Genomic DNA, 12,139 nt, shown 5'->3' with positions numbered 1-12,139 from the left:
CATGTGTATAAGATCAGCCGAATAGAGGGAGCACCTAGGACAACGATTGAAGTTGAGGTTTCGGCACCTAAAACCTTTCTCAGGAGTGAAGAAAGTCATAAGGAGTAGTTTAATGTGCGATTCTCTCCAGGAGGAAGAGAGAGTTGTCCGCATTACTTCAGAGATTGAGGCTTGAATGAGACTGATGTCTACATGTTCTCGTGGTAGAACTGCCGCCCATTTAGAGGAAATTTTTTCCAAATTCGAAAGACCATTTTTGGAGCATAAATCTTGGTAGCAAGAGGACACTGACATATGTCCATTCTTAACTAGGATGAGCCATTTCTCTATCTTCCCTAAGTTCCAGTTCCAACCAAAATTACCTGTTAGATTAAGCGCAAAATGCCTAGCTTGTAGATACGCAAAGAAATCTTTTTGAGGGAGATTAAACTCCCCCCTGAGAGAAACAAAATTTTTAATACATCTCCTATCGAAGTCTAACAATTGAAAAACGTTATTTAACCCTAGGCTGTTCCACTTCTGAAAAGGTGATGATTGAAGTCCAGCTTGAAATAAAGGATTGCCAGAAAGTGGCATATAGTTGGATACCCTATACTCTAGATCAAGAAGTTTACAAACTTTCCACCAGGCCTGGAGTGGGTTAAAGATAGTTCTCATTTTCTTCACCTCGCAAGGTAATGAGCTGAAATTACAATGAATAATTGCTGTAGGCGAGAGTGGGAATGTTACACTTCTCTCTAGTTCGTTATCAGTGACGTAATCTCTTACATGAATCCAGTCCATGATTAAACGTGTCAAAAAGGCATAATTATATATTTTAATATCTGGCAGGGCGAGCCCTGCAAATGAACTAGGGAGAGAAAGTTTAGCCAAAGAAATTCTAGGGTTTTTATTTTGCCAAATAAATTTTCTCAAGGCTGTATTAAATAGTAAGACATCTTTTCTTTTAAGAATCAGTGGAGTATTCTGAAGAATATATAGTAACTTAGGAAGGCAGACCATTTTGTAGAGAGCTATTCGACCTGACAAAGAGAGAGGAAGGTTTTGCCAATTTAGATCATGCAATTTTAAGCAACTTTCTAATTTGCTCCTATTATCAATTTTTATTCATTCACTTGCTATTTTAAGTTGAAAATGCAGGAATGTAATGTAAGCAGCCAGCCCATTTTTGGTTCAGCACCTGAGTAGAGCTTGCTGATTGGTTTGCTACATTTAGCCACTAATCAGAAAGCACTACCAAGGTGCTGAACCAATAATGGGCTGGCTCTTCAGTTTACATCCCTGCTTTATCAAATAAAGATAGCATGAGAATGAAGAAAAATTGATATTAGGAGTAAATTAGAAAGTTGCTTAAAATTGCATGCTCTATCTGTTTCAGTAAAGAAAAAAATTTAATCACAAAAGAAGATTCTTTCTAAGATGTTACTTTTTCAGGAAATTTCTCAGAAATTGAGGTCTTTGAAAGTAGATGTGATGGCAGCTACAATGTTGCAAAGTATTATGCCAGAAGCAGCAGACCCCCTGCAATCCCCCCTGCCTTTTCCTGCAATTGTTTTGATCCTGCGAGTACTTTGATAGCTCAAAAGCACAAACAGATGGTGAATCGTATGATGCCTGTATGGCCCAGGTGAACTTGATTCTCTGATCTGGTTCTGTAAGAACAGAATTATTTTCATTCAGTTACGGCATTTTCCATAATTTGGCAAATTGAGTAAAGGCAGGAGTTTCCTTGAAATCTATCTATTTTGCATATTTGTTATTATCAAAAATACATCGTTTAAGGGTTCTTCCAATTCCCTGACAGTTCTTGTTTCTGCTCTTTAAATATTTTTTCCAGCAAATGGTTTTTATTCATCCCTTACATTGTAAAATTATTTCAAGCTTTGGGAAGAACAGTGCTGTTCTTAAAGATCCAATTTATCTGTGGAATCTAATTTGATTCTGTAAATGTTTTGAAATTTTAAAATATGACATTTTAATGACTATCCATTTTGTGGATTTGTACACAACTAATCCTATTTCAGAGCTTAGTACTTTTCTTTGGATTCTTTCTTATCTGAATTTCCATAAAAAATAATGTGGTTTTCAAAACTTTCATTTCTGCTGATGGTGGTTTCTTCTTGGAATAATTAACACTAATAAATTGTAAAGCAGTGCTATGTGAATATCACAAGACAGTTATTAAGGTTTTACAATTATTGTAAAAGAGACACATATATCTCAAATATTTGCTTTCGGCCGTCAATAATCGTGTATACAATGTTTAAAAAGATGACTCAACCTTCAATTTTAAGCTTTTACATACATATATATATATATTCTCTATATATCTCAAGTGATCGGCCGGAAGTAGTCGTATATACACACAATGTTTCAAAAAAGGCATAAACCTTCATTTGTAAGCTGTTACATATATATATAACTTAAAATAGATCGATATGTAGCCACAAAAGTAATACTAATATCCACGGGTGTGGATTATATAGTTATGATATCCAGTCCACAGTGGACGTTATAATCAAATACTTGCAGTATTTCCAAAAGGTTATCCAGAACAATGAGTTCATATAATTCGATCCACTGATGTTCCTAACCCGAAACAAGCTGGGTGCTGTCGTCTATGGAGCCTGAGCGTCTTGACAGGTTCAAAATACGAAGAGACTGTGAACAGAGGGAAAACACAGCGCAACCCAGGATTCAATCGTAAAATAATTTTATTGCAAAATCACACGCACATATAAAAACATACTTACAAGAAGTATGTACTGGATAAGCACATAAAAAAGTCTTTACATAATAAAGTCCACCAGCAGCATACACAGCAGTGTGATAGCGTGTTTGGATAAAACAGCGTGTCTCCGGCATTCAGTATAGCCGATTCATACAGCCCGCTAATGTCCAACTGCCTTCCTACGGATACTCTGTGTGACCATAAACCCAATGCGTTTCATCCAGTATCGTCCAGACTTTTTCAAGGGATGATTAGGACTCCCTTAATGAGTGTGCTGTAATGCCAATCTCCTTACAGCACAGCACACCCATTAAGGGAGTCCTAATCATCCCTTGAAAAAGTTCGGATGATACCGGATGAAACGCGTTGGGTTTTTTGGTCACACAGAGTATACGTAGCAAGGCAGTTTGACATTAGCGGGCTGTTTGAATCGGCTATACTGAACGCCAGAGACACGCTGTTTTATCTAAACACGCTATCACACTGCTGTGTATGCTGCTGGTGGACTTTATTATCTAAATACTTTATGTGCTTCTCCAGTACATACTTCTTGTAAGTATGTTTTTATATGTGCGTGTGATTTGTAATAAAATTATTTTACGCTTGAATCCTGGGTTGCGCTGTGTTTTCCTTATGTTCACAGTTTCTTGGAATAATATGGCTCCTTCACTCTGTCCAAAGTTTGGGACAAACAAGCATCTTAGGCGTTACTTTTTTTTTTTTTTTTGAGCACTCTTTTTGGAAGCTGCTTATGACATTAACTTGCATAAACTCGAATTTGGTTTTGTGATCCTGATAGCTTTCGGAAAAAGTCTGCACAAGCAGCCTTTAGTTGAAATGTCTTTCAGACATTGTAAACCTTCAAATCGGCTTTGGTAATGACCCACTAATACTGATATACAAAATTAAGAGAGAGGAGCAGGTTTTTATTTATAGATCAATCTGTTTTCTTCAACCCCTAAGTAGAACTATATGAAGGCCCGCCCTTCTTGTCAAGTTATTGTTTTGTGCCAAAGCATTTGAGTAATTTTCGTGTCAAATCTCTTGCTGTCCTCTCTATTTGCTTGTTTATGTAAAAAAAAAATGACTAGCAGGGGGCCAAACGATATGCAGGGGAGGTTATAATAGGGAGAGATTGATTGATTTAAAGGGACAGTCAACACCAGAATTTTGGTTGTTTAAAAAGATAGATAATCCCTTAATTACCAATTACCCAGTTTTGCATAACCAACACAGTTATAATTATACACGTTTTACCTCTGTGATTACCTTGTATCTAAGCCTCAGCAGACTGCCCCCTTATTTCAGTTCTTTTGACAGACTTGCAGTTTAGCCAATCAGAGCTGTCTCCATGGTAAATTCACGTGCAGGAGCTCAATGTTATCTATATGAAACACGTGAACTAGTGGCAAAAAACTATCAAAATGCATTTAGATTGGAGGCGGCCTTCAAGGTCTAATAAATTAGCATATAAACCTCCTAGGTTTAGCTTTCAACTAAGACTACCAAGAGAACATAGCAAATTTGGTGATAAAAGTAAATTGGAAAGTTGTTTAAAATTACATGCCCTATCTGAATCATGAAAGTTTATTTTTTTTGGACTTGACTGTCCCTTTAATGCCTTTTGTATACAATATTCTGTGTTGATGATCCATGATTTATTATTTTTTTTATTATTTATTTTATTTTTACTCTACAGGATAAAGACACTGGTAAAACAACTGTAGTAGTGGGTACTTGGAAAAAAGATGAACACCTAGACTGGGCTAAGAAAAATAATGCTAGGACATATCTTGTAGGAGGAGATGGAGTACAAACTGTGAGGCAAGTTTGTGTCTAGTTTTTCTTAAATAACGTTACAAACTTTTCTTCTTCTTTTCTTAGAAACCTCAGGTATATCCAGCTGTCAACTATTTACATAGTATTTAAATTGCATTAATGTTCTTAAAGCCCCCAGAAAAGAAAAACTACTAATTTTTTACTGACTATAAAATGGTGATTATTTTTAATTTTTTTTTTAGAATGGTATCACATTTCTATGGTAGTGGTGACATTTGTGAGTTGAATGAGAAACCAAGACAGGTCATTGTAAAATTAAAGTAAGTTATTTTTTTTCCATTGTACTATGCATACGTTCATTACATGTTAAGAGTGGAATTAATGTTTTTTTTTTTGTTTTGTTTTTTTACAGGTGCAAAGAATCTGAGTCTCCTCATGCAGTTACTATATATATGCTTGAGCCACAGTCCTGTCAATACATCCTTGGAGTAAGTAACCTATTTATCACAAATTTATATTAGGGTAAAATCCCATTTACTTTCACGTACATCATTGCAGCATATCAAGCAGTAGATTATTATTTTATTATTATACTTTATTTATGAAGCGCCAACATATTCCTCAGCGCTGTCCATGGATACAATTCATTTAAATAAAACAATACAAGACTTGTAAGATACAGGACAAAATTTACAAACACATACAGGAGGGATTAAAGGGCCCTATTCCCGTGGGAACTTACAATCTAGAAGGGTAGGCGGTTGAGAAACAGGAGGTGAGGACTTCAAGATTGAGAAAGATGTTAATACAGAGTTAGATGAGGAAAATGTTAGGTTAGTGAAATTAATTTATTATTGAGTTGGGTGGTAGGCTTCCCTGAACAGAAAAGTCTTCAGGGAACATTAAAAGGAAGAAAGATTAGGGCAAAGCCTGACAGCACGAGGGAGAGTGTTCCAGAGGGTAGGTGCTGCATGACAGTAGATGATTCATTACAAAGCAGTGTGAATCAGCAAATGTGGTATAATGGTCTGGGGCAAATTCAGAGAAATAGGGAAAAGGCACTCCAGTAAAACAGCATTTTACAAGCAAGAACTTCAGAAAAGCGATCTTTCCTGTCTTCCTTCTTACATACCAAGTTCACTACTACCTCAGATTCTACCAACTGCTATCCAAATGATTTCTCCTGTCTCTTATTCTCATAGCGGTTCTGGGTTTGCTGAGAGTGTACAGCAAATCCAAAGCCAGTATGGGAAGAATAAATGGGAGCTCATATGTAGAGGGCATTGGAAAGTGCTGGTAGTCCTGTTGTTCACACTGTAAGAAGGTACAAATAAATATTTTTTTAATTTTTCTTAATTACTTAAGGATCAGAATGTGCCTTAATGTATGTACACATACACTGACATTGTACAAAAATAGCAGAGGGATCAAGAGGGAGCACTCTGCTATCCAAATATATACCTCAAAAAAGTTAAAATATAAACAAATTATCAAATAACAAAACAATACTTATCAATTCAAAAATAGAATGTAAATAGTAAAGAGTAGAAAAAAATAAAAAATAGTAATGGAGATAATAATAATAAAAAAATGCCAAATTAATAGCTGATATATAAAATAAAAAATAAAATAGTCCAAACAAAGTTAGAGTGAAGTCCTCCAAAGGAAAATTCTTTAAGTGTGGCTGCTCTCCTCGTCCCAAACAAGAGTGGATAGGTTCTAAAAAGGTAAGCAAATAGAGGGGAGTCTCATGTGTGTTAATTTGGGCAGCACTGATCTATATGAACAGTTACTCTTTACCATTACAATATTCTTTTGGAAGTACACAACATGTCAGTGTAAAATGGCAAGCAAATCGAGGGACGCCTCATGTGTGTATCTGTAGGTTTAAAAAAATAATACATGAACTGTGTTGAATATTTGGATAGAGCACCCATATGTGCTGGTAGTGGCAGGCTGATAGATTCGGGGTGTATCAGCTCACCCTCTCCCGATAACAGGAACAATCTTCAATATATCTGGATCTTATCCAATTCCAATGGAGGTTAAGACAAAGTTAGTAATCCAAATGCAGAGTGGAAAGTAACACCAAGGTTACTATATGGCTATATAGTAGCAGGTATATGGGGAGGTATTGTACAGTCCCCTAAGTATATGCAACGCATTTCTCGGCTCTCATACTTGGCCGTTTCATCAGGCATACTTATTACAATACAGCTCTTATTTAAAGGTTGTACTAACCAATATAATTCATGATTGAGAAATAGACCACATGTGTAGACTAATTAGTCTACATGTGGTCTATTTCTCAATCATGAATGAAACGGCCAAGTATGAGAGCCGAGAAACGCTTTGCATATACCTGCTGCTTCTTGTTTTTAAATGTATTTTTAATAAATACCTTTCTCTTGTAAGGTGTATCCAGTCCACGGATTCATCCTTTACTTGTGGGATATTCTCCTTCCCAACAGGAAGTGGCAAAGAGAGCACACAGCAGAGCTGTCCATATAGCTCCCCCTCTAGCTCCACCCCCCAGTCATTCTTTTTGCCGGCTCTAAGCAATCGGAAGGGTAAAGTGAATGTGGTGTTAGAAATGTAGTTTTTATTTTCTACAAGCAAAAGTTTGTTATTTTAAATGGTACCGGTGTGTACTATTTACTCTCTAGCAGAAAGGAGATGAAGAGTTCTGCAGGGAGGAAGATGATTTTAGCATGTTGTAACTAAAATCCACTGCTGTTCCCACATAGGACTGAGGAGTGCAAGAAAACTTCAGTTGGGGGGAACGGTTTGCAGGTTAGGCTGCAATAAGGTATGTTCAGTCATTTATTTCTAGACAAGACTGTGATAATGCTAGAAAAGACTGATAATATCCCCATGAGGGAAGGGTAAGCTGTATTCAGAGACTAAGTATGGAATTGCAAGCTTACATAACAGGGCTAGTTTATGCTGGTTGACACTACTTAATGGCAAACGTTTTTATTGAAAAATTTCGTTTTTTGAGACACTTTGAAGGTTCCTTTGGGTTTCTTTCAGGGGTTGTTACCCACATGGCTATTATTAAAACACTTAGGAGTGTTTCTTTAGGCCTCACAGCACCAGAGCAAGGTGGGAGGGGCCTAATTTCGCGCCTCAGATGCGCAGTTATATTTGACTAGAAGTTTAGGCTGTTTCACATGGAGAGTCCTGCTGCAGTTTGAGGGCCTATAAGAAGCTTTTTCCCCACAAATCTGGTTCCTAAGGGCATATAGGGCCACAGCAGAGCTGTGGCAAGGTGCTGAAGTTGTTTTAACCGGTTTGTTGGCTTACTGTCGATCCGATTTGGGCATTAAGGGGTTAATCGTTTTTATTGCTAGTGGTGCAATCTTACTAATGCTTTAGGTACATACTGTAAAAATTTCGAAAAGTTTGCTGCATTTTTCACTGTTTTGCAAAATTGTGTGCCTTTTTTATCGCTTAAAGGCACAGTAACGTTTTTTTCAAAGTGTGTTTTTACTTGATTAAAGTGATTTCTAAGCCTGTTTGTCTTTCTACTAGTCTGTTAAACATGTCTGACACCAAGGAAAATCCTTGTTCAATGTGTTTAGAAGCCATGGTGGAACCCCCTCTCAGAATGTGTCCCACTTGTACTGATATGTCTATGCACTTTAAAGAACATATTGTTGCACTTAAAAATGTGGCCCAAGATGATTCTCAGACAGTGTCACAACCAGTTACGCCCGCTCAAGCGACGCCTAGCACCTCTAGTGCGTCTAACTGTTTTACCTTACAAGACTTGGCGGCAGTTATGGATAATACCCTCTCAGTATTTTTATCTAAGCTGCCCATGTTACCCGCAAAGCGTGATAGCTCTGTTTTAAGAACAGATTATGAGCATTCTGACGCTTTAGTAGCCGTATCCGATATACACTCACAACGCTCTGAAATGGGGGCGAGGGATGTGCTGTCTGAGGGAGAAATTTCCGATTCGGGAAAGGTTGCTCCTCAGACAGACTGAGATACGTTGGCTTTTAAATTTAAACTAGAACACCTCCGCTTATTGCTCAGGGAGGTATTAGTTACTCTGGATGACTGCGACCCTTTGGTGGTTCCAGAGAAATTGTGTAAAATGGACAAGTACCTAGAAGTTCCTGTTTACACTGATGTGTTCCCAGTCCCTAAGAGGATTGCGGATATCGTTACTAAGGAGTGGGATAGACCAGGTATTCCATTTGTTCCCCCTCCTGTTTTTAAGAAAATGTTCCCCATATCTGACCCCATGCGGGACTCGTGGCAGACGGTCCCTAAGGTGGAGGGGGCTGTTTCTTCACTTGATAAACGCACAACCATACCAATTGAAGACAGTTGTGCTTTTTAAGACCCTATGGATAAAACATTAGAGGGTTTACTTAAGAAAATTTTTGTTCAACAAGGTTTTCTTCTCCAACCTATTGCGTGCATTGTTCCTGTAACTACTGCAGCTGCTTTCTGGTTCGAGGCGCTGGAAGATGCGCTCCAGGCGGAGACCTCATATGAGGACATTATGGACAGAATTAAGGCTCTTAAGTTGGCTAATTCTTTTATCACAGATGCCACTTTCCAACTAGCTAAGTTAGCGGCAAAGAATTCAGGTTTCGCCATTTTAGCGCGCAGGGCGCTATGGCTAAAGTCCTGGTCGGCCGATGTGTCGTCAAAATCCAAGCTCTTGAACATCCCTTTCAAAGGAAAGACCCTCTTCGGGCCTGAATTGAAAGAGATTATTTCAGAAATCACTGGGGGAAAATGCCGTGCTCTCCCTCAGGACAAGTCCTTTAAGATAAAGAACAAACAAAATAATTTTCGTTCCTTTCGGAATTCCAGGAGCGGCCTCGCTTCATCCTCCCCTACTACAAAGCAAGAGGGTAACTCTTCACAACCCAGGCCAGCCTGGAAACCTTACCAGGGCTGGAACAAGGGTAAACAGGCCAAGAAGCCTGCAGCTGCCTCCAATACAGCATGATGGGGTAGCCCCAGATCCGGGACCGGATCTAGTAGGGGGCAGACTCTCTCTCTTCGCTCAGGCCTGGGCAAGAGATGTACATGATCCCTGGGCTTTAGAGATTGTATCCCAGAGATATCTTGTAGAATTCAAGGACTCCAATCCAAGGGGAAGGTTCCACATTTGTTTGTCTACAGACCAGACAAAGAAAGAGGAGTTCTTACGCTGTGTAGAAGACCTACATACAATGGGAGTGATCCACCCAGTTCCAATTGCGGAACAAGGGCTGGGTTTTTACTCAAACCTGTTTGTGGTTCCCAAGAAAGAAGGAACTTTCAGACCAATCCTGGATCTCAAAATTCTAAACAAATTCCTCAGAGTCCCATCATTCAAGATGGAGACCATTCAGACAATCTTGCCAATGATCCAGGAGGGTCAATATATGACTACCGTGGATCTAAAGGATGCGTATCTGCACATTCCTATCCACAAAGATCAGCACCAGTTTCTCAGGTTCGCCTTTCTGGACAAGCATTATCGGTTTGTGGCTCTTCCTTTCGGGTTGGCCACTGCTTCCAGAATTTTCACAAAGGTGCTAGGGTCCCTTCTGGCGGTACTAAGACCGCGGGGCATAGCAGTGGCGCCTTATCTAGACATCTTAATTCAGGCGTCGACTTTCTAAAGAGCCAAGTCTCACACGGAAATTGTAGTGGCCTTTCTGAGGTCTCACGGGTGGAAGGTGAACATCAAAAAGAGTTCTCTCTCCCCCCCTCACAAGAGTTCCCTTCCTAGGAACCCTAATAGACTCGGTAGAAATGAAAATATTTCTGACGGAGGTCAGAAAGTTAAAACTCTTAACTACTTGCCGAGCTCTTCATTCCATTCCTCGGCCATCTGTAGCTCAGTGCATTGAGACAATCGGACTAATGGTAGCGGCAATGGACATAGTCCCTTTTGCACGGATACACCTCAGATCACTGCAACTATGCATGCTCAAACAGTGGAATGGGGATTATGCAGATTTGTCTCCTCAAATACAGTTGGACCAGGGGACCAGAGATTCTCTTCTCTGGTGGTTGTCTCAGGATCACCTGTCTCAGGGAATGTGTTTCCGCAGACCAGAGTGGATCATCGTAACGACCGACGCCAGTCTGTTGGGCTGGGGTGCAGTCTGGGACTCCCTGAAAGCTCAGGGCTTATGGTCTCGGGAAGAAGCTCTTCTCCCGATAAACATTCTGGAACTGAGGGCGATATTCAACGAGCTTCAGGCATGGCCTCAGCTAGCTGCGGCCAAATTCATCAGATTTCAGTCGGACAACATCACGACTGTAGCTTACGTCAATCATCAAGGCGGAACAAGGAGTTCCCTAGCAATGATGGAAGTAACCAAAATAATCAGATGGGCGGAGGATCACTCTTGCCATCTCTCAGCAATTCACTTCCCAGGAGTAGACAACTGGAAGGCGGATTTTCTAAGTCGTCAGACTTTTCACCCGGGGGAGTGGGAACTCCACCCGGAGGTATTTGCCCAGCTGACTCAGCTATGGGGCACTCCAGAATTGGATCTGATGGCGTCCCGTCAGAACACCAAACTTCCTCTTTACGGGTCCAGGTCCCGGGATCCCCCGGCGGTGCTGATAGATGCTCTAGCAGCGCCTTGGTCCTTCAATCTGGCCTATGTTTTTCCACCGTTTCCTCTCCTCCCTCGTCTGGTTGCCAGAATCAAGCAGGAGAGGGCTTCGGTGATTTTAATAGCGCCTGCGTGGCCACGCAGGACCTGGTATGCAGACCTAGTGGACATGTCATCTGTGCCACCATGGACACTACCAATGAGGCAGGACCTTCTAATACAAGGTCCTTTCAAACATCCAAATCTAATTTCTCTGCGTCTGACTGCTTGGAGATTAAGCGTCTAATTCTATCAAAGCGTGGTTTCTCTGAGTCGGTTATTGATACCCTGATTCAGGCTAGAAAGCCTGTCACCAGGAAAATCTGCCATAAGATTTGGCGAAAATATTTTTTTGGTGAGAATCGGAGGGTTACTCATGGAGTAAGGTTAGGATTCCCAGGATTTTGTTCTTTCTCCAAGACGGATTAGAGAAAGGATTGTCAGCTAGTTCCTTAAAGGGACAGATAACTGCTTTGTCTATTCTTTTTCACAAACGTCTGGCAGAAGTACCAGACGTTCAAACGTTTAGTCAGGCTTTAGTCAGAATCAAGCCTGTTTATAGACCTGTGACTCCGCCATGGAGTCTGAATTTAGTTCCTTCAGTTCTGCAAGGGGTTCCGTTTGAACCTTTACATTCCATAGATATTAAGCTTTTATCTTGGAAAGTTTTGTTTTTGGTAGCTATCTCTTCTGCTCAGAGTTATCTGCTTTACAGTGTGATTCACCTTACCTGGTGTTCCATGCAGATAAGGTAGTTTTGCGTACCAAACCCGGTTTTCTGCCTAAGGTTGTGTCTAATAAGAATATTAACCAGGAAATTGTTGTTCCTTCTCTGTGTCCTAATCCTTCGTCGAAGAAGGAACGTCTGTTACACAATCTTGATGTGGTTCGTGCTTTAAAGTTCTATTTACAAGCAACTAAGGATTTCAGACAAACAACTTCTTTGTTTATTATCTATTCTGGTTGCAGTGACGTGCACTCATAGGAGGCAGGTGAGGCAGAGCTA

General features: G+C 39.9%; 1 protein-coding gene across 1 annotated transcript in view; it reads left to right on the top strand.

The window, feature by feature from the left end:
- ERLEC1 (endoplasmic reticulum lectin 1) overlaps positions 1-12,139 on the top strand; it is a 60,426-nt gene that overhangs the window by 40,153 nt on the left and 8,134 nt on the right. Inside the window, exons 11-13 of the mRNA XM_053712200.1 lie at positions 4,431-4,555; positions 4,753-4,830; positions 4,923-4,998. Of these exons, the coding sequence (XP_053568175.1) occupies positions 4,431-4,555; positions 4,753-4,830; positions 4,923-4,998 (279 nt within the window). The remainder of the gene's footprint in view (positions 1-4,430; positions 4,556-4,752; positions 4,831-4,922; positions 4,999-12,139) is intronic.

The sequence above is a fragment of the Bombina bombina genome, chromosome 4 (assembly GCF_027579735.1).
Source record: "Bombina bombina isolate aBomBom1 chromosome 4, aBomBom1.pri, whole genome shotgun sequence".
In the NCBI taxonomy this organism is placed as follows: domain Eukaryota; kingdom Metazoa; phylum Chordata; class Amphibia; order Anura; family Bombinatoridae; genus Bombina; species Bombina bombina.
This window is presented reverse-complemented; position numbering and strand designations above follow the sequence as displayed.